Source organism: Oncorhynchus clarkii, chromosome 3, assembly GCF_045791955.1.
Source record: "Oncorhynchus clarkii lewisi isolate Uvic-CL-2024 chromosome 3, UVic_Ocla_1.0, whole genome shotgun sequence".
Taxonomy (NCBI): domain Eukaryota; kingdom Metazoa; phylum Chordata; class Actinopteri; order Salmoniformes; family Salmonidae; genus Oncorhynchus; species Oncorhynchus clarkii.
The window spans coordinates 24,702,115-24,725,527 of record NC_092149.1 but is presented as its reverse complement, the minus strand read 5'-3'; the positions used below and the strand labels follow the sequence as shown (position 1 = coordinate 24,725,527).

The following is a 23,413-nucleotide window of genomic DNA, read 5'->3' as shown; positions in this document are numbered from 1 at the left end:
GGGCGATAAGACGCCATCTCCATGGAATCTCTATCATTTTTCAAGATCAGTGCTATTGTAGCCTCATACAGTGTTTGCGGGAGCTTGTCATGCCACCTGTATTAATAAACGTGAACATAAAACACAGACCCCATCCCCCCTCCCGTCCCTCCTCTCGTCCCTTTACTGAGTGACTTCCCCAAATGAAGCACTCCTTGGCTAACACACAAACCTTAGGGTGTCTAGACATACAGCTTGAACTAACTCGTCGTCTATAGATGCTCCGCATATAAACTAATATTAAATAACTCTTAACTCTCACATTAGGGGGTGAGTGGCGCTAAAACATGATATGCTAAACAATGCTATATTAGCCACAACATCTCACCTATCATATAAGTCCCAATTTCTGATCTTCTGATCGAAAAGACATAGGCTGGAAATTCAAACACATTCCTGGCCTGTATTTGGCCATTTAGCCGGCTGACACAGCCGTTCTGTATCCTCAGCCAGGGAGCTTGCTTGTCAAGAACAGGTGGGCCTCTTTTGGGTTGTCAAACGTACGTGTTGATCCCTCGACTGTCACCTTAAACCGGGCTGGGAAGAGGAATCCATATCGGATGTTGGCCGCCCTGCATTTGTTGCGTAGCTCATCATACTCTTTCCGTTGGTTCCTCACCTCCAAGGTAAGATCTGGGTAGAAAGACACCCTGGCTCCGCTGTAGTTAAGGGGGAACCTTTGACTAGCCAGGGGGAACCTTTGACTAGTGCAACTGTACAATGAATGGCCTTGGTGGCCATTCAGGCAACGAAGCCATTCATTGTGCCTTCGTTGCCTGAGATCTGTGTGCGCGGTCGATCAGGATGGCCCCTTTGAAGTGTTCACTCCCCAGCAATGCCAGTATCAGCTCCGAGACGAATTCAGTGGGTTTCCCTTTCTCAGTGTCCTCCTGGATCCCACATATTCGGATGTTCTGGCGTCTTCAATGAATGCAACTCGAGCGTTTCCAGTCGGGCTTTAAGGGTTTCGTTGTAATTTTTTTACGTTGCGCACTGTTTCTCTATGTCCTGTAGCCTGGCCTCGACTGTCGTCTGCTCAACCTCATGCACCCTTCCCTTAATTGCCTTCACAGTTTCGGCCAAAGTCCCAATACTCTTTGAGATATCAGTCAACCTTGTGTCCACCTTCTTGCTTAGTGAGTTTATGGCAGCCAGTATGTCACTTTGAGTAGGATCTGTGGGGAACTCTTGGAAGTTAGCTTCTTCAGCTAACTCCTCTTGGGTCGGCGACGTTGAAATTGGTTCGTTGTCTATCTCATTCAAATTATCTTGTTTAGCGTCCCCTTTTTTGGTGCCTTTTCCCTTTGTCATATTTGTTTGAAGTTATAGGTTGTGAGAGGTTAAGATAAGTACTAATTTGTTTCAAAATAGAGAGGAGCTCTAGAAAAGCAAGTCTACTCCATAGCACGCTCTCTAGCGCCCCTCAGCCGCTGGTTGTCAAGCAAATAACTGCTGGTCCCACGGTAATTGACCGTTAATTAACCTAAACACATTTAGCATTTCCTGGCTTCCACACATAGCCTACAAACCACTGATGCAGACTTTTGGAACATCTACATTTAATAAATCCATGTAATACAGCTAACACCATCACAATAAATGTATTATTTATTTTAGACAGGTCTAAAGAAGCATGATGTGAAGAAAAGTACATTTCAGAGGAACAGAATAGCATAGCATGTTAGGTCCTGATCTGGCTATGTCATATGGTTGTGGGCTACATTCGTTCATTTAGCAGACAAGATTTACCTAGATTTCCATGGCAGGATTTTATAGTATGAAGAATACAATTGAACAAAGCTCCCTCCAAACGATTTGAGGGAGTGCGCACATGCGGCTATTCTGTATCTTCAATTTAGAGTTTATTACGTAACTTTAGTTGTGATATTTGATTTTTAATACATTCTTAGGCTATATAACGCTAATCTAATGATGGTTTGAAAAAAGTTGCATTAAAAGGCATGAGCTCTGCTTTGTTTTTTTTGTGCAGGCTGTACACACTTCATCAGTCTCTCCTTCACAATTTGACAAGCACTTGATAATGCCTCAAATTTCCCGGCAGCATCCCCTTTGTGTGGTCGTAATGCCCCCTAAGAAAATACGTGCCTTTTGTGGCCAGTGGCCATTGTGCCATTGGGCTGAATATAATAATTGTAATTCCCTTCTCCCTGCGTGCTGCGTGCCCTGACGCACCTCTCACTCACATTGCTCTCCTTCACCTCATCGGGTCTTTTTCACAACTGTGTGCATCCTTATCCAATTCCGAGGCGCATATTGAATATATTGGACGAACTGTCCACATTTACTTTTCGTCAGCCAATGATGAGTAGGCCTAACGAACAACAAAAGCACTAGCCTATTGCCAATCTACTATCCCCCATAGTACAATAGTTGACCTATTCTATTTTTGGGGCTGCAGGTAGCCTAGTGGTTAGAGCATTGGGCAGGTACTCGAAAGGTTGCTGGATATGCTATGGGATAGGTTACATAAGGTGTGGGACTTTAATTTGATAAAGTCGCAAAAAAAAGGTATGCATTGTTTCTTGCCTTACGCTGGGCATCATTCACAAGTGATAGTCTCATATTGTCACCCATCAGACACTTATTGATTTAGTCTTGTCTTTACATATACTAAATAATATGTGTGAAATTTGTTTTGATTTAGAATGCACCATTATCATGCACCTGTCTCGAAACGGGGGCAGGAAATAAATACATGTCATTTATGCACTTAAATAGCAAATGGAGGACGCTTTTCCCGTGGTTCCTGTTGTTAAGAGAAGCATTGTGCTTAATATTAGGAAAGTTGAGAAATAAATATAGTAGGCCTAGCCTATAGAATGCTGATGGGATCCTCCTCTTTTTAATAGAGCCCATCACTCTGTTTTCTCGGGCAATTGCGTAGCCTACAGAAATGTTGCACAACATGAGCTCATGGGCTCTCATGAAGTGTTTGATTAGATTTTCGATTAAATTTGCATTGAGTTCAGAGTGATTAGAGCTTGGAGAAGTCTATTTACAGTGAATAAAAAGGTACGTGGAATTTGACTGCCTTCATGATTCGTGACCGTCGGTGTGGAGGTAATATTGTCACCATAACAGCCCTAATCACAATACCAGGCAGCCATTGCGAGTGTACCCATGAGTTTGCCAAAGTTAGCGGTTCCAAGCATGTTTTATTGAATTCTACGTTAGCTATTTCTACATCTACTGCAAGAAGCAGCAAAGTTTCATCATGTTAATTGTTAATTATCCATGTTATCGCGGAAACGGATTCAACCACAAGAATGCCTGGCAGTCCCATCTCTCTCCCGTGTTCGTTCCACAAAAGCAAAAAACTCATGATTTTTAAAAAAACAGTTAAGACCAATATTTTATTCTCACGACGGTCTTCATCCATAACCGTTGATTACACGGTTATAAGGTAATTGTGCCAGCCCTACTGAGGTGTGGCACAGTCCAAGCCAATCAGAGAGTGGTGGCTCACTGTCCTCACTGTCACAAATGGATTAAGATGTCTGGCCCACATCCTGGGAAACCTACCAAGGCTCATCGGACATAGGACAGGAGGGCACACAGGCCAAGCCAGCTGTGTGATGGACTGTGATATGCAGTGTGTGTCTGTCTGTTCTCCTCATGTCTACAATAATAAGAATATCACCAGAGGGGTGTATCATCACAATGCAATGATCAATCAGCCGGCTAACTGTTGATCAGAAAGCTATGGGTTATTGATCATGTCAAGTTATTCATACCATTTCAATTTCAAGTCAATCTTTCTCTATGAGCTATACGAACTATGGAGTTTTTAAAGATGATTCAGGAAAGTAAGCTGGCTAACTTTTTGATCCTGGTGAATGGGCGAGGTGGAGGATAGGGTTTGGAGAGCACTGGGGTGTTCGCTCCGTCAACATGGCTGATTCAGTCAGTCAATCAGCCAGCCAGCCAGCCAGCCAGCCTGCTTGCCTTCCTGCCGGTGTGTCTCTGTCTGTCTGGTTGTCTGTGTCTGTCCCACATGTGACTCAGAAGCTCTTAATCTAATCCAAAGCGTGCCAGCTTTAATATGGTATTTCAATCATTTTTATGCACCCATATAATCCACTCCATAACACCCATTCAATCAATATAATAGCCTATGGTACTTATCCCCCAGGCCGTCACATACAATACAGAAGTTATTGTTGATATGTACTCTACAGTAGGCTGTGAAAAAAGATATGCTAAAGGTATGCTGCAAAATCATGTAAACAATAATTAAATATTTGACTTGATTATACCAATGATCACAACAATAACAATCCATTACAAAGTTGGAGGCTGTTCTACACCGTTAATGGACTGGAACACTTAAAGGACGGGTTCTATATAGGTCCTATACAGTATCGTTACATACCCAAATCCAGCAGCCAGAATTTGCAGTTTTCCGAGGGTCCCGCTTGAGAACTCATATGGTACAGAGGACTAACAGCAAAAATAGACCGTATTCCATTTGCCATGGCAACCTGCCAAGGTACTATTCAAGTTCTCACACCGTTTAAAATCCAATTCCTCAAAATAATGATATAAAACAGATAAAGAATCATGTAGTTTAAGAAAAAGCTATAGGAAGCAGCTGTATCCTCTAGCTCAGATGAGATCAGTCTGCTGTGTTTGTGGGATTGGCTCTGCTCTCTCTTCTCCACTGTCCCAGAGAGTGGGCTGTTGTGCTGTGAGGGCAAGCCTCCTCTGTCCCAAAGGAACATTCAGAATCAGAAGGCACACTTTAACGTAAAACCCCTAGTAGAAGCTCCAGAACTCAAACAGCATGGGCTCAGCTTCCACAAGCATTATGCACTGTAGAAATGTAGCATCTTTAGTAGCAGCTTTACTTTTCAGCACAGTTGCAATGTCCCTATTTAAGCTAAGCTCAAAACACTTAAATTAGTTTTATTGCTGCCAAAAACAATGCACAAAGACAACTTTCAGCAGTGTGACTGTCTGTAGCTGCTAAGGTGCCTCATACATTTGTACAGCCAGATCTCAATCTACCCTGCAGTGCATACAGGGATGGAGGAGTAAAACAGGCAGCCCACACAAAGCTCTCCCTGTTCAACTGTATGTTTTCTCATCAGGATCTCTGGGCACTAACCACAGAGCCTGTTTCCTGTAAGAATCAAACACACACACACATACATGTGTGCAACGTGCACAACACAAGCACGCGGAACACACACACACGTGCGCCACACCAAAAAATCTAAGGCCTCCCTGGTACCTTCGAGAAGGTAACCGTTTTAAGCTGAATCAGCAACTGAAGGGAGGTGTTGCAACTGTCTCTTTAACACATTTTAGAAATACGCTGAACTTATTGATGGTCCCTATTCCCCCTACTGTACACTTCGGTCCACACTGATCTAGCTGGGGACAGTCATAGTGGCATTTCCTAGTCCAGGGATCCTCAACTACATTCAGCCGCGTGCCAATTTTTTCTTGGGCGGATGGTCAGGGGGCCGGAGCCTGATAAAAAATACAGTGCCTTGCGAAAGTATTCGGCCCCCTTGAACTTTGCGACCTTTTGTCACGTTTCAGGCTTCAAACATAAAGATATAAAACTGTATTTTTTTGTGAAGAATCAACAACAAGTGGGACACAATCATGAAGTGGAACGACATTTATTGGATATTTCAAACTTTTTTAACAAATCAAAAACTGAAAAATTGGGCGTGCAAAATTATTCAGCCCCTTTACTTTCAGTTACAGCAAACTCTCTCCAGAAGTTCAGTGAGGATCTCTGAATGATCCAATGTTGACCTAAATGACTAATGATGATAAATACAATCCACCTGTGTGTAATCAAGTCTCTGTATAAATGCACCTGCACTGTGATAGTCTCAGAGGTCCGTTAAAAGCGCAGAGAGCATCATGAAGAACAAGGAACACACCAGGCAGGTCCGAGATACTGTTGTGAAGAAGTTTAAAGCCGGATTTGGATACAAAAAGATTTCCCAAGCTTTAAACATCCCAAGGAGCACTGTGCAAGCGATAATATTGAAATGGAAGGAGTATCAGACCACTGCAAATCTACCAAGACCTGGCCGTCCCTCTAAACTTTTGCTTTATGTTTTGGATCATTGTCTTGTTGGAAGACAAATCTCCGTCCCAGTCTCAGGTCTTTTGCAGACTCCATCAGGTTTTCTTCCAGAATGGTCCTATATTTGGCTCCATCCATCTTCCCATCAATTTTAACCATCTTCCCTGTCCCTGCTGAAGAAAAGCAGACCCAAACCATGAGGCTGCCACCACCATGTTTGACAGTGGGGATGGTGTGTTCAGCTGTGTTGCTTTTACGCCAAACATAACGTTTTGCATTGTTGCCAATCCAATAAATGTCGTTCCACTTCATGATTGTGTCCCACTTGTTGTTGATTCTTCACAAAAAAATACAGTTTTATATCTTTATGTTTGAAGCCTGAAATGTGGCAAAAGGTCGCAAAGTTCAAGGGGGCCGAATACTTTCGCAAGGCACTGTTTATATATTTACACTGCAGATGGACCGCAAGAAGCCTAAACAGAAATAATACTTGACAAAAATACGAAACATAATTTCAAACCTTGATTACATTTGGGAACATTGTCCTGCGTAGGGTGCCGTCTTTCAGATGGGATGTTAAAAACGGTGTCCTGACCGTGTTGGCATATATTTCCTCACCTCTCCACCTAATAGCTGATGTTTGGTGAGCGTTGTGGCACAAAAATGGCCGCCATATATCACTGAGGTGGGTGCTACACATTGATGGTGGATGAGGGGAGTTTCCCCCTACTATTTAAAGCACTTTGACAGTTGGTAGAAAAGTGCTATATAGATCCAATCAATTATTATGAATTATTATTATTTGTATACGATCACAAAATCTCTCTATTGTGCGTGGGAATACCTGGAAACAGATTTCCAAAATCTTGGAGCTGATTTTCTGGTGTTTTTATAGTCTTTTATGTCCAACAATCAAAATGTAATCAAAACAATCAAAATGTAATGTATATAAATATACATATATCTTTTTTTTTTTACTCAGAAAACTTGGGGGGCCAAATAAAACCATCCGAAGGCAGACAGTTGGGGAACTCTGTCCTAGTCCATGGACCTAAAGTTGGAAAATACAAAAATAGCCAAAAAGCAGTAACTTAGTCTAATTCAGTTTACAAACTTAATTGCACGAACATCACAGGAGTCACATCAACAGCGTTTTCTGAGAAATTGTAGGATTTACACAAGCTATGACATCTACTAACTCACCACAGGCAACCAGCCAGCAAGGGCTTTGTTCTAAGTCCAAGGGATGGGGAATGCAATGAGGAAAAACAATGAATGAATAGTCTTCCTGTGAGTTAGTGAGACACATGCATCCATTCCCTTCTACAACTCCCAGACATTTACCAGGGCAAACCTTGGAGCACCAAGGACAGGTTCATCCTCCTAGTTCTAAAAGAGCCCTGCTGAGGGGAATCTTTAGCAGTTTGTAGTTTTAGCAGTCTGCATAACAATTCACTGCTGCGTGGGTATAAGAACAGACCATCTAAGAAGTTCTGATGCTCCTATAGGCGCTCAGAAAAAAACATGGGAAAAAAGCACACGTGAAACTTGAAGGTAGTAGAATAGTAAAGACCTGGATGGGAAATCCTTAAGTTTGTTATTAGTTAGAGAAAACCATCCAAGTGTGTAACATGCATCAAACACTACCTGGTTTAAGCCAATAGAAATATAGGATTCCCCACTCCCCTATAAAATGATGAAGAGCCTAATGTTTAGGAAACCTATCGGCATGGATTTTTAACATTTAACTAGGCAAATCAGTTAAGAAGAAATTCTTATTTATAATGACGGCCTACAGTGGGTTAACTGCCCTTTTCAGACACAGAACGACAGATTTGGACCTTGTCAGCTAGGAGATTCGATCCAGCAACCTTTCAGTTACAGGCCCAACACTCTAACCACTAGGCTACCTGCCACCTCAGGTAGCCTTGTGCCGCACCATGGAAACCACCAGTATACAGTACACAAACATCACCTCTATCTTATTACAGACAGGACAGGAGGAGGGCGGGCCGTCTGACAGGAACAAAGCTTTACTGAGTGACTCAGTCAAGACAGAACAGAAGCTCCAAGTGCCACCCAGGTTTCTTTGACCTCATCCCCTGGGGTCTGGAATGGGGTCAGGTCATGGAGCTCAAAAACTACTTCTCCTTTGAAGAAAGAAAAACCACAAGGTAGCAAAACATTTTGTAACAGAAATGAAAAAAATGAACAAAAATGCATGTGTTTTTTATTGGACAAGTAGTCAGGTAGTCTGTTTGATGCCTGATGAATACGAACCATCCATGCATGTATGAATTCCCACAGAATAATGTAGATGGTAATCCATATGTTTTCCACAGCAGCATGTGAGTCATCAACAGCTCTCCACAGACTGTAAACCAGGGAGCACCTGGAATCCTTCACTGGCTGCAAGTACACACTCGCCCACTAGATGCCTGTGTGTGTATGTATACTTGTGTGTATATGTGTGTTTTCCCAGACCTTAGCGGTAGATTGACGCCAGACTTTCTTTTTTTATTTTCGCCTCTCCCCAATTTCGTGGTATCCATCGCTGCAACTCCCGTACGGACTCGGGAGAGGCGAAGGTCGAGAGCCATGCGTCCTCCGAAACACAACCCGCACTGCTTCTTGACACAACACACATTCAACCCGGAAGCCAGCCGCATTAATGTGTCGGAGGAAACACAGTACACCTAGCGACCTGGTCAGCGTGCACTGCGCCTGGCCCGCCACAGGAGTGCGCAATGAGACAAGGATATCCCTCCCGGCCAAACCCTCCCTAAACCGAACGTTGCTGGGCCAATTGTGTGCCGCCCCATGAGCCTCCCGGTTGCGGCCGGCTGTGGCAGAGCCTGGGCTCGAACCTAGCATCTCTGGTGGCACAGTTAGCACTGCAATGCAGTGCCTTAGACCACTGTGCCATCCGGGAGACCTCAGACATTCTTTTTTACTTTTGCTGAACATATTATTTGATCTCCATATGATGTGTGCATGTCATCTTTTCCTCTACTGCATTCCAGGTGCCTCACAACAGCAAGGCTGACAGTGTGTCTGTGTATCTGTGTCTGTGTGTCTGTGTATCTGTGTCTGTGTATCTGTGTGTGTTCCAGCCTTCTCAGTCCCAACATCAAGGCCTACCTTTGTGGTGGTGGTTGAATAGTCCTTCCATCTCCATACTGGAGCGTGAGTGAGCGATGCAGAGCATGGCACAGGGTACTATGCCCTCCTGGGCAGGGGAGCGGTCCGTGGTCCTCACCAGGCACCAGTCTGGCTTGTCATGAAGCCTCTCCAGCACCTCTACCGTCTGACCCCTCCGTACAGTCAGCTCAGAGCTGCTGCCATTACTAGCCACAAAGTCATGGATGACCACGGTCAGCTCACAGCCACCAGAGAGCTGAAGAGAGGGCAGGATGGAGAGGGAGAGAGAGAGGGAGGGATGGAGAGGGAGAGAGAGAGAGAGGGAGGGAGAGAGAGGGGGAGCGAGGGAGAGAGAGTATGTCAGGTTTACTATAAACATTACATGACATAAAGGAATAGTTTGAGGTTATGAAGAAACAGCCTGAATTTATTGATGTTAAGGAGCAGTATCATAATGAGGGTGTGAAATATAACTACATGTCATTAAATGGTGAGATTCTCAGGATGTACTAATCAGCAATAGCGAGTCTATTATTAGCATGTCAACAACTGAGTTCTTATATGGGTTTGAAGGTCCCCAAGTCCCCCTGAGAACTGCTGATTTGCCACTTGTCAGTCATTCCGTTTCCCCAGACCCAGTCTCAGTCACAAGGCTAGAGTAAGAGCTTATTCTGATGGCCATTAGAATGTGCCATCAGCACAGTGCAGGCTCCAAACCAACCACATAATGTAGCTACTGTAGCTCAACTGTACTGAGTTGTACTGTAAACATGTCGTTCTGGTGAGTCACTAGACTCACATTCAGATGCCTCAACATGACTCAAGAAACGCTCTGGCATTCTAAAGCAGTAGATGCAGGGGAAAAACACGACCATTAAAGTGCCACATATGCCATTAAAATATATATTGAGGGATATATACAAGGGAAATCAGTTACAGGAGAATGACGATCACCCTCGGCAGTTCCACACTGACAACACATTCTTCAAATGACTATCAAATCAAACCAATTACAGACTCCAACCAACATCCCACCGACATGGCTAGTTAGTAACTGCTAGAGATCCATACATACCCATTGGTAGTGAGGCAAAGCCAGCGAGTTCAAAAGCTGAGCCACCGGACCTGAGTTTTTATTGTTCTCCATGATTCTGTCCTCTGTCCTCTTCTCCTTCATACTCTGATGCTCCTGATGCTGAATCTAATCCATCGACGAGACACAAGGTTAACTTAACACTGAACCACACTGACCTGAGGTCACACGCAGGCCCACCTACTCTCATATCCCTCTGCCCGATGGCCCTACGATGGTATCTAGGTACTATATACCAGAGCCAAAGCACTCCCTTCCTTGTCTACTGTACCAGCTGTGCCTTATCCAGTGAGAGGCTGGAGATATGACACTGACACAGAGAGTGGTACAGTTAGTGGGAGGCTGACACACTCGTTGACGCGTCGCCGTCACACAACTCGGCTCTGTCATTGCCTCTCACAGATCTCACAACACCAGGCGAAGACGCAGAGAGCGAGAGAAAGAAAGACAGAGAGAGAGGCAGAGAAAGAGGGGGAGAGAAAGTAAAAAAAGAGAGCGAGAAAGAGAGAGAGTTGACTGTGAGTGATTGTTCCCTGCATTAAAAGGAACCACGGCCCATTAGTGTACATGAGAAGACACATGGAATCTCCCTCCTCACCTCTCCGTGACCTTGACTGACCTTCTCTGTGTTGTTTTCTGTACCCTGACAGAACCAGAGCTACACTGTGTCAGGAAGGACACATACAGAAAAGGACATACTATGCATGTCTTCCAAATGTCACCATATTAATTTGGCTGTGCATTATTTTTGTCCAGTAGTTCCCTATAAAGGGAATAGGGTAGCATTTGGGACTGAACCCACTGTGGCTAAGTCAAATTGAACCTAATTCCTTGATTTAGGAGCATAGCTGCATAGAGCAGAATAACTGCAAGTCCAGCTTTGGCAGGGAAACGTGGTCCCTAAAGAGGCGGAGTGTTTGTGTGAGAGAATATAGCTCTGACTGTGAGTAGGAGTGATGTCCTTCTGCGCTGTTATTGCCTGATAAAATCACACTGTTCCTTCCTGAAGAAGGACCATGTTTCTCATGTTCATCTCTGAGATGGAAAGGAAAAGTCTAACGAAAGTTTGGTTTTCAGACAGTCCCTTATCAGTCAACAGGTTCACAGGAAGCCAGTCCAAATTAAAATGATGTCTTGAAATATTAAATTCGAATTGACATGTCTGGTTGAGGCTACAGTTTGAAATGCTGTTGAAAAGACGTCTCTAGAGTCTAACGTGTCAAATGATACTGTGAAGACCTCCGCTGTTCCACAACAAAGACCAACAGCCACCGTTGGTGAAGCCCTAAACTGCAGGGATTGTAGAAGCAGACCATTGTCTTACATCAGACAGAAGACTGAAGTAAAGACTCCGGAGTTGGCAACGTGCTGTATTTGAATGGCGTAGCTGTAGGAAGGCAATGGGCAGCCTATGATGACTCACCTTGTCGCTGTCCAGTGTGTTCTGAGAGGTACGGGAGGCGATAGAGATGGTGTCTGGCTGACTGCTTGCATCACCCTGGCTGTCCAGGTCCTCTCCATGACTACAGAGGAGGAAGATGTCAATTAAAATAGGGCGGGGCAGCTCTCACAATCATAAACTGTTGGGGCACTTTAATGTTAGTTTGTGCTGCGGAATTGACAGAACAATAACTGTAATGTATAAAACCAATGTCCCATGCAGTCAGTCCTGTATCTGTAAGAAAGGCTGTGAGAAGTGATGAAGTTGATATTAGGTGGAGTACTGTACTGTACCTTCTGCCTTTGTGTTTGACTGTGGTGGCCTTGGGGATGTGAATAGGCTCCTTCAGGGCTCCTCTCAGGTGGATGGTACGCTCCTGGATCACCTCCCGGATGTGTTTGATCCAGTCCTGCTTGTTCTCTATGCTGGACGCCTGAGGGGACAGACGGACGGACGGTCAAGACAGACTGGCGGGCAGAAAGATCTCAGTCCACACATTCCCAATATTTCGACACTATCTATAATGCAACACTAACTGTACGCTCTGAGCTGTGTCAATACAGTCAACCCTGATGCCTTCATTGATAGAAATGATCTAAATGCTTACTATTTTTACCAGAGTACATGAACAGAACACACAAAGGACATTCCGTCATGTTCCTTTCATTCAGTAAGACCCTTTCAATCGATTACAGTATGTTTCACTATTGAGGAATTCTCATGCTGGCATCATAACCAGTCATTTCCGAGGAGCCATTTAAAGGCCCCTTCAGTGCTGTGTGAATGTTGTGAATGCGTGGACAGATAATTAGCATATGACTCACTCATGTCTTCATTGTAACTATGCAACAATAATCAAGAGTATGCTGCTGTTATATAACAGACAGATTAAGATGGTTAGTCTGCCATAATATAATATGCATAATATATACACTACCGTTCATAGGTTTGGGGTCACGTAGAAATGTAATTGTTTTTGAAAGAAAATACATTTTTTGGCCCATTAAAATAACATCAAATTGATCAGAAATACAGTGTAGACATTGTTCATGTTGTAAATGACTATTGTATTCTGGGTGTGTGTGCCATGACTCACAACGCATCAACCCACTCAAAGAAATACGTTTTGGGCGGAATTGTAGTGGGTTGAACTTAAATCTTTAAAACTCACAGTAACACCCACTTAAGGAAATACGTTTTGGGCAAAAGTGGGAGTAAATATATACATATTCATTGCGCTTGATTGTTTGCTGGGTTACTGTTAAGTCATAATGTACCAGTTACCTTGAGCACCATCTTGTTGTCTGAGCTGGGGGTCCTCCCAACCCAGAGAGCAAACTTACACGGATCCCCCTCCACATGTTCTGTGACACCCAGCTCTGAAGTCTTGGAGCAGAGACAACACAAAAACAGAGTTAGAGAAAGAACAGGAGAGAAAGAGAGTAAATATAGGGCTGATAAAAAAGTATTGACTTGAGATCGGCGCAGGCAACTCTTTTCCGTAAATCATTCATTGATGTGAATGGGAGACTTTAATTTAAGTTAAGCATGCTGATCTCAAGTCTGAGTTCCAGCCATTGTGATGAGAGAGTGGACAGGTTGTGCTTACAAAGAGCTTGCTCTTGTAGAGGTACTTGTTGCGTCCGTTAGAGTCCTTGACCTCCTTGCTGAAGACCAGGGACATCTCAAATAGGAAGAGGTGGCGCTCACGTCCCTTACGGATCAGAGTCTTGGGATCCCACACCTGGAAGGACTCCTGCAGGATCAGCTCTCCTTGGGAGTCAATATTCCCATCGAACCCTGGAGGGGGGAAGAGGAGAAGGAAGAGAGGGGACTGTCAAGTCACTTGATTCAAATCATTTCTAAACCTACAGCTGAAGTTGGAAGTTTACATACACTTAGGTTGGAGTTATTAAAACTCGTTTTTCAACCACTCCACAAACTTCTTGTTAACAAACTATAGTTTTGCAAGTCGGTTAGGACATCTACTTTGTGCATGACACAAGTAATTTTTACAACAATTGTTTAGACAGATTATTTCACTTATAATTCACTGTATCACAATTCCAGTGGGTCAGAAGTTAACATACACTAAGTTGACTGTGCCTTTAAACAGCTTGGAAAATTCCATAAAATGATGTCATGGCTTTAGAAGGTTCTGATAGACTAATTGACATCATTTGAGTCAATTGGAGGTGTACCTGTGGGTATATTTCAAGGTCTACCTTAAAACTCAGTACCTCTTTGATTGACATCATGGGAAAATCAAAAGAAATCAGCCAAGACCTCAGAAAATAATGGTAGACCTTCACAAGTCTGGTTCATCCTTGGGAGCAATTTCCAAACGCCTGAAGGTACCACGTTCATCTGTACAAACAATAGTATGCAAGTATAAACACCATGGGACCACGCAGCCATCATACCGCTCAGGAAGGAGACGCGACTACGGTTCGCAACTGCACATGGGGACAAAGATCATATTTTTTGGAGAAATGTCCTCTGGTCTGACAAAAACAAAAATAGAACTGTTTGGCCATAATGACCATCATTATGTTTGGAGGAAAAAGGGGGAGGCTTGCAAGCCGAAGAACACCATCCCAACCGTGAAGCACGGGGGATGGCAGACTCATGTTGTGGGGGTGCTTTGCTGCAGGAGGGACTGGTGAACTTCACAAGATTGATAGCATCATGAGGATGGAAAATGATGTGGATATATTGTAGCAACATCTCAAGGCATCAGTCAGGAAGAAAAAGTTTGGTCGCAAATGGGTCTTCCAAATGGACAATGACCCCAAGCATACTTCCAAATTTGTGGCAAGATGGCTTAAGGACAACAAAGTCAAGGTTTTGGAGTGGCCATCACAAAGCGTGTGAAAGGAAGGAGGCCTACAAACCCGACTCAGTTACACCAGCTCTGTCAGGAGAAATGGGCCAAAATTCACTCAATTTATTGTGGGAAGCTTGTGGAAGGCTACCCGAAACGTTTGAACCAAATTAAACAATTTAAAGACAATGCAACCAAATACTAATTGAGTGTATGCAAACTTCTGACCCACTGGGAATGTGATGAAAGAAATAAAAGCTGAAATGAATCATTCTCTCTACTATTATTCTGACATTTCACATTCTTAAAATAAAGTGGTGAACCTAACTGACCTAAGACAGGGAATGTTTACTAGGATTAAATGTCAGGAATTGTGAAAAACTGAGTTTAAATGTATTTGGCTAAGGTGTATGTAAACTTCCGACTTTAACTGTATATTCCATGAAAGCTTCCTGTGAGTTAGCCCAGCCCTGCTTCACTAGGAGCTAAAAGGAATGTCCAGTAGGTCAAGGCCTAGTCCTCCTACCACAGATAAAAGGGGAAACCCTTGGCTAGTTCTAAGTATATTTGCTTCTACCGTCCATCATGCTAAGGTGCATGGCGTCGTTGGCTCTCTTGGGGACACTGAGCATCACCTCCAGACCATCCTTGATCTCCCCCTTCCCCTCCTCACAGCAGGTCAGCAGCTCCTGAAGAGGAAATGCAAACACACACACACACACACATAGTGAGAGAGAGAGAGAGTGAGAGTGAGAGAGAGAGAGTGAGAGTGAGAGTGAGAGTGAGAGAGAGAGAGAGATAAAGAAACAAACACAAATCTTCAGTTGTATTTCACAAACCTCAAGGTCCAACAAAAGATAAAGGCTGTAATGGATTGTGTTCCATGCAAGATAGCAGTTAGCTTCCAACACTGTAGCTTTGTTGACAACTAGTGATGTGATGTACAATAAACACGATCATTGTACAAGCTAGACTACAGAGGGTGAGAGAACAAAGGGCGCACCAGAACCTGCTGTGCTGTATGCTACATAATTATTACAGAGTCGTCGTCTAGCCACTGTTTCTATTTGGCCAGTGTACAGTACCTTGAGAAGCAGCTGATACTTGGTTATTCTCTGGACAGGCTTGATGAGGTATGAGGATATGGAGTTGGCCAGCCGGTGCCTCTGTTGAATTTCCTGGAAACCAAAAGACAGAGACGTCTTAAAGGGCACAGAGACGCCGAGGCAGCAGTCGCCAGCGTAATCCTGCTCCTAGACCTAGACACACAGCACTGGTGGAGAATGGAGATACCCCTCTCCTCAGAGCTGGAGGTCACTGACAGCAACCTAAGGTCAATCTTCTGTGAGTAGGCTTCATCTACCCCTCTTTCTCCCTCCTGTACTACCACCACAACTCCTGTTAAGATCAGCCTCACTGCCAAACACCCAGAAATCACCCGGATAAGCCAGATTTGGAGGCTACCGTCATAACTGATATACCTGCATAATATTGCTTCCTTGTATTTATTCAAAAACGATTAGCATAAACAGTACTTCAAAGGATCTGATTCAAAAGACCACATAATAAGACCTCGCAGAATTTGAGTAGTGGTTCAACATTTGACGTATTAAGAATTTTTGGAATGCCTAAGTTGGTACTCATCTACACGTACATCAAAATAGGGCCCTGCATGCTCCAGAATGAGCTGGGTAGAGTCTGGTTTGTTCTTGCAGTAGTTCACATACATCTGGAACTTATCTGCCTGCAAAATGGACACACAACTGTTAAGAGACACAATATTCCCGCAACATCTAAGCCATGTCAACCTATGTCAGTGTTGCAAGCTGGCTTGTCCAGACAGTGAGACACTCACCCAGGTGACAAAGCAATGACCCACGTCCTCAGGTAGCTGTTCGTATTTCTCCAACTCCTTCAGGAAGATGCTGTACAGAAAGAGAGAGTTTCTGAGGAAATCTAAAATCAGGATCTTATTCACTACGAACTGAACAGAACTAAACGGGGCAACACGAGGAGGGCCTACCTGAACTTGTCCAATAAGAAATGCTTGTTTTCATTATTATTTATGGTGTGTACTAATACATAGGACCGAGGTTGAGTTACTATAGACCAGTCTTAGGTTGATTGAGCCACTCCAGTGCATCTACAAGGCAATGGGAGTCCGGTGTGGGTAACTCCAGTACAGAACACTAACTTGTGGTGGAACTCGTAGAGGTCCAACATGTTGCCAAAGATGATGTGCTCTTTGTTGACGATGCCTGGAGGGATCTCCTCAACACCGCTGGTCATCTCCCACAAGTAGGTCTGGAAACCACACAATGTCTTTACCTGGTTGTAATCCTGACATCTGACATTTCTACAACCAGAAAACCACCAACTAAAACTAAACCAGATCAATCAAGCATACCTTATGCATTGCCCTTGGGCCTTGGCTTACATAATGTTTTCCTTTCTTGACGGACTCTATACAGGGGCCACTGTATAGAGTCCGTCAGTAAACGAGTGTGAATGTGTCACAGGTTGAATGGAGTGGCGGTTTCTCAGTACTTACATCTGTACACTCCCGCAGGTCTCTGACGTAGGCCTTCTCTGTCTGAATGAGCTCTGCCATTATGAACCTGGAAAAAAAAACATTCAACTTGTGGGAACTGCAGCAGAGAGAAAGAGAGACTGTCTTGTGTTTTGGTCTGTTTTGTGTGGGTTGGGGGCATTGACAAATGTCCCATGTGACACAGCAGTGGTTCCCTCTTTCGGAGGAAAGGAAAAGGTTGGGAACCACTGATATTCTACGTCCCAAATGGCACCCTATTTCCTATATAGCGCACTACCTTTGACTAAGGCTCTGGTCAAAAGAAGTGCACTATTTAGTGAATCAGGAGCCATTTGGGATGCACACAGACAGCACAGTAAAACCCCAGAAAAAGATTGTTTTATTGTCAAATACACCAGATAGGTGCAGTGAAATGTGTTGTTTTATTTAAATTAAAATTTGCATGGCCGTAACATCAAACATCAAAGTCCCAAAAGGAAAGGGCAACTAAATTACAAGTAGCTCACTTTTTCAACCGCCTCATTATTTCAATAGCCTTCCAGTGGCTCTGAATTTGAAGTTAAATACAGTAAGTCATATTTAAAAAAAAAAAAATGGAATATTATTTATAAGATATCATGAAAATATCTTAAATGAAATAAATGGTAAGTGTTAGACAATACTAATGTTAATTACTGCAGTATGAATATGTTAAATATTTCTGTTATCCGGTGAAAACGTTCCTGTCTGGTATTCCCACCTGCCAGTGCTTTTAATAACAATGATGCTTCTCCACCACACTGTGTAACCACTGTGTATGTGAATGTGTTAATAACAGTGATGCTTCTCCACCACACTGTGTAACCACTGTGTATGTGAATGTGTTAATAACAGTGATGCTTCTCCACCACACTGTGTAACCACTGTGTATGTGAATGTGTTAATAACAGTGATGCTTCTCCACCACACTGTGTAACCACTGTGTATGTGAATGTGTTAATAACAATGATGCTTCTCCACCACACTGTGTAACCACTGTGTATGTGAATGTGTTAATAACAGTGATGCTTCTCCACCACACTGTGTAACCACTGTGTATGTGAATGTGTTAATAACAATGATGCTTCTCCACCAAACTGTGTAACCACTGTGTATGTGAATGTGTTAATAACAATGATGCTTCTCCACCACACTGTGTAACCACTGTGTATGTGAATGTGTTAATAACAGTGATGCTTCTCCACCAAACTGTGTAACCACTGTGTATGTGAATGTGTTAATAACAATGATGCGTCTCCACCAAACTGTGTAACCACTGTGTATGTGAATGTGTTAATAACAATGATGCTTCTCCACCAAACTGTGTAACCACTGTGTATGTGAATGTGTTAATAACAATGATGCTTCTCCACCAAACTGTGTAACCACTGTGTATGTGAATGCTTACTCTTTCCTCCTGGCAGACTTCCTCTTCTCCTCATTGAGTTCGTGGGCAGCATCCCTCAGCTTGACCTCTGACCCTGGGACGCTGGCGGGGATGATGTCCAGCTGCAGCCCTTTACTCTGTAGGACAGACAGGGGACTTTACGAGGCACCGCCGAGGGACACGGGCACACACACACACAGATACAGACTCACGCATAGACACAGAGACACACACTCTCACACATGAGCGTGAGCACGCAAACACACACACACACACACACACACACACACACACACACACTTTTCAAATCCCACCTTTCATCTGTTTCACACACACACACAACCTCCCCCCTCCCACACATACACCATGTTCTATCTCAACCCTCCACTCCAACATTCCTCCACCCTGCCCTCCAGTACTCACAGCCTTGTTGGAGTCAGAGGATACGATGCCCAGTGCTTTCTCCAGACAGGACCGGTACTTGTCCATGCGGAGGGAGAAGTCTCTGTAGCGCTTGTCCACAGAGGTGACCCATTTCTTTATCTCCAGCGCATGGGCGTGCCCTTTGTCACAAAAGCCATCTGCCAGCTGGATCAACAGTTTCACCCTCTCTTTGGTTTGCTGTCAATACAAAGAAAGAGACAGAGAGTGAAAGAGAGAACGAACGGGGGCCGCGGAGTGTTTGTGTGTGTGCGCGCGTGCCTGTGTTTGTGTGCGCATCAACCATGGGAGCCAAATCCCACTGTGCCAGGGGTTCATGACTACAATAAAGTTTTCTGCCACACAATAACTCAGGAGGCCAGAACATAAGGGACAATAGGCTGCCCTGTGACCAAGCCTCATAGATACAGCATCATAAAAACTAGCACAGGGCCACAAACAGGGCAGGGCAGCAAAACACACTTCCCGGTAGCATCCCAAATGGCACCCTACTCCCGAATATAGTGCACTACTTTTGACTAGGGTCCATGGGGCTCTAGTAGGTAGGGAAGAGGATGCCATTTGGGACGCTTCCACGCAGATGGCCAGTACCCTGCACAACCTAAACAGATCCCAGACAGCCCTACATGGTGTATGTATGGGACAGGTTGACTGACACTAGTACATCTCAACACACTGGCTAAGGTTCAAAGGTCAGTGTCTGTTATAGAAAATACATAGATACATCCAGTAGATGCCATTTGATTGAGTCAGGTGGTGTTTGACAGTGTTGGACACTGCTGGAGGGGACCTTCACCTTGGCTGTGATCTGGAAGTCTTCGTGCTCCTTCAGCAGCTCCTGTGTGTGGTGGATACTGGATCCGGTGGAGGTGTGGGTCGACAGGTAGAACTCTCCCGTGTCGTGGATCCACTCCAAAGCCTGTGGACCAATCACAACGAGACGAGGTCGAGATCACTTATCTGTCATCACACTAATGTTTTATTCCTATTCCCTAGCCTTCTGCCTTTGAGGAAGTGTGCACTTGTTCACGCCCACTCATGGACATAAAGCTAGAATCCTTCATTGAAACAATATCAAAGAGGACTCCCTGCCCCTGTTTTGCTAACCAACTAAGGGATGAGACTAGAGAAATGTAACCACTCTCAAATTCGTAGACAGAGCTATGGATGCAGGGACTGACATATAGTTTTAACCATGTTGTTAGGCTATACAGTGTTTGTTTACAATTAAGTTGTTTACAAACATTACAATAAAACAAGCTTATATTGTGGGTTCCTTACACCATTCTATACATTTTACATCTACGAGGGGATAGGAAGATGCACTCTTCACTGCTGCCTCTCCAGACCAGTGTAATGCTAACACCAGCCCACATGGGGGAGCAAACAGGCTCCAGGTATACTTCAGCCTGCTCTGCTGCACACATTCAGTCCGTCAATCAGCACTGACTAAATGAGAGGAGACGTTTTGGAGAGAATGAGGAGAGGAAAGACACTGTACTACAATAAGCCAGTGTTAAAATGTAGGGCATGTAATTATAGCTGTGGTAACACTACCGTTGTGCTGTTACCAGTCTACCTCATTCCCAATTCCTCTCCAAAAACATCACTGAATGGGAACAAAACCAGATTTGGAGGCTTTGGTTTGGTCAGCCCCTGGTCAAAACATTAGTCTAACCGGTGCTTAGTTGAGCAGTTTGCACAGGGTTCAAAATGGTTGTATGGTATAGTATGACCGGACATATTGTTATATGTTACGTCTACTTTTATAGCTTGTGTTGACTCTGTCTATGTGACCGTGTTGTTGTAGTCAGGAATGTTACTGTTCTGGTATAGTTCTCCTTGAGGAGCAGCACTGACCTGCTTGGCACTGCGTTCAAACACCACATACTGCTGACACTGGTCCAGTCTCCTCTTCCTCATTGTCCAGAAGTGCAGCACCCGGTTCTCTCTCTGGAGCAGCTCATTCAAGATGTCTGACAAAACCACAAGAGACACGTTATAATTTAAACCATGGCTATGTCACAAAAGGCAAGCTAGTCCTACAGTCTACTACTAAAGCACTTAAGTAGTGCACTATAGAGGGAATAGGGGGCTATTTGGGGACACATCCCATCTGTCTAAAAGAAGAGGGCACCTGAAAGGAACACCACAGTAAAGAACGATCTAAGGTGTATTTGATTGGGAAGGAAAAAAAGAGCCACTTACTTTTGACCTGTGTTTCAGGAGCCTTGACGTGAGACAGCATCCCTGGCATGTTGACACTGTTTCTGTGCAGGTACTTCAGGAAGACGTCAGCGTTTCGCCTTGCTAGTGTACAAGCCTTGAGGAAGGCCTCCTTCTGCTCCAGGTGTTTGCTGATCATGGGTGTGACATGGTCTGACTCACTGTTAGGGCCCAGTTTATCAGCTCCCCCACACCAGTCCTCCTCACGCTTATACTCCTGCTCCAGGCTCTCCAGCACACTGCACACCTACAGAGCAGCACACAGCACAGGTCAAAACTACACTACCCACAATGCACCACAGAGCCCACGCTAAGTACATGAACGCAAATACATGGCAAACTGCAGTGTAATACCATATAATACCACCTTATCTAGAGTGGTTAATATACCCTAATCTGGGCCATGTTACTGGGCTAGGGGCCAATGGGCCTCCTCTGGCGGGTTGCCATGGAATCAGTTAGCGATGTCCCACCCACCTGCTCGGAAGTCTTGTAGAAGGCTACAGAGGCGTTGACCAGTTTGAGCCGGTCCTCCATTTTGAGCATGAGTTGCTGCCAGTGGTCGGCCACCTTCTCTGCACAGTCCCGGATCATGTCCATGTCGTAGTGGTTGGCTTGGAGTAGGGCCTCAGCCTTCTGCTGCACCTGCAATGCACTCTGGTGGGTTTTCTGTGGAGAGGGAGAGAGAGAGGGAGGGAGATGATTAATAAAAGTGTTTCCAATTCATAAATATTGTTCACATTAACATCTTCAAATTTTCACCAGAGCACGGAGGAATGTGATTGGAGGCTACGGCTACAGGAAAGGAGTCTGAGTTATTCACCATGTGAGTCTTCTACCTGGCTTCTGCTACCATGACTGTTAACATACCACAGCATTAGACAATATCATTACAATCCCATAATCAAATCGATCGAGTAACTGGGACTAATAATCTCCAACAGTGTTTTTTCCTCTCCTTCCACAGTGAGTAGAAACCTGCATAATCTCAGCCCTGCAGAATGTAGTCCTTTATACAGTACGGCTGCATTTAAAATGAGCCCTGCTCAGAAGAGTTCAACGGAAATGTTCTGAGGTGAAAACAGGGGCCTGTTTCTGGTGAAAGACAGAGAAGGGGGTGATTTATGATGAATACAGGATGAAAAGAGGAGTGGGGGAGGTTTGGGTTTTTACTGAAGTGTGTAGGAGGAGGGTAGAAGGAAGGAAAAGGGGAAGAGGAGAATGAGAGAGAAGGAGGAGAGGAGTACGAGGGGGATGGAAATGAGGAAAATAATAAGAATTTGCTGGGTGTTTATATTTGTCCTATTTCACACGTGTGTATTAATATGCATGTGTGAAACGGAAGTGTGTTTTTTACATATCCCACTCTCCCTGAGACGTCCTCGGAAAGTGGGGTCAAGGGTAGGGTCACGGAGAGGAGGAAAAGAGGAGGAGGAAGAGAAGGAGTGGAGAGGGATGGATAAAAAGAGGAATACATGAGAGAGATGGAACAGAGAGTTACCTCTATGGCATGTTGGAATTGCTCGTGTTCCTTCTGTAGCTGTTCTGCCTCCTGTAGAGAGCTGGCTGTGATCAGACCTGCATTCAGCATGGACTCTCCATTACGGATCCAACCCAGCACCTGAAACACACACACGCACACGCACACGCACACACACACACGCACACGCACACACACGCACACACACGCACACACACACACGCACACACACAAGGAAAGAAACAGTAATGGGTCAGACTAAGATAAACAGTCACACACACAGCACCTACATGAACCGCAGACACGTTGATAATGGACATCATCATCATCATCATCATTATCATCATCATCACAGATAAGCACAACCTCCAGTATACAGGCCTAACCCACCATGTTGTCACCACCCTGACACACACACACACACACACAAGGTTATACATCAAGCGTCAGGCAAGGTCAAGTCAGCTGTGACACGTCAACCACGACCCTTTCGCCTCCCCACCTCTCCCCCTCCCACCCTCCTCTTTGTCCACACAGGGACGGCCTGCCAGAGGCCCCAGGGAGGATTCCACAATGTCTCCTCCTCCGGGCTCCGCTCTGAGTCAGCACTGCACACCTGCTGTGTATCTGACACATGCTCTGTGCTATCACTGCTGCCAAACTCCTAGCTCAGCATAGCGGCTGTGTGAGGGAAGAGGCTAA

The 23,413-nt window shown here is 44.5% G+C and overlaps 1 protein-coding gene across 2 annotated transcripts in view; it reads right to left on the bottom strand.

Annotated features, from left to right (window-relative positions):
- LOC139391634 (triple functional domain protein-like) overlaps window positions 1–23,413 on the bottom strand; it is a 134,532-nt gene that overhangs the window by 26,370 nt on the left and 84,749 nt on the right. For both annotated transcript variants that reach the window (XM_071139023.1, XM_071139031.1), the window contains 18 exons: window positions 22,733–22,852; window positions 21,709–21,900; window positions 21,214–21,478; window positions 20,866–20,981; window positions 19,802–19,924; window positions 18,988–19,185; window positions 18,586–18,701; window positions 17,160–17,226; window positions 16,803–16,912; window positions 16,464–16,533; window positions 16,263–16,352; window positions 15,694–15,786; window positions 15,186–15,297; window positions 13,394–13,584; window positions 13,069–13,170; window positions 12,078–12,217; window positions 11,767–11,866; window positions 9,251–9,506 (listed from right to left, as the gene is read on the bottom strand). In XM_071139023.1, the coding sequence (XP_070995124.1) occupies window positions 9,251–9,506; window positions 11,767–11,866; window positions 12,078–12,217; window positions 13,069–13,170; window positions 13,394–13,584; window positions 15,186–15,297; window positions 15,694–15,786; window positions 16,263–16,352; window positions 16,464–16,533; window positions 16,803–16,912; window positions 17,160–17,226; window positions 18,586–18,701; window positions 18,988–19,185; window positions 19,802–19,924; window positions 20,866–20,981; window positions 21,214–21,478; window positions 21,709–21,900; window positions 22,733–22,852 (2,461 nt within the window). The remainder of the gene's footprint in view (window positions 1–9,250; window positions 9,507–11,766; window positions 11,867–12,077; window positions 12,218–13,068; window positions 13,171–13,393; window positions 13,585–15,185; window positions 15,298–15,693; window positions 15,787–16,262; window positions 16,353–16,463; window positions 16,534–16,802; window positions 16,913–17,159; window positions 17,227–18,585; window positions 18,702–18,987; window positions 19,186–19,801; window positions 19,925–20,865; window positions 20,982–21,213; window positions 21,479–21,708; window positions 21,901–22,732; window positions 22,853–23,413) is intronic.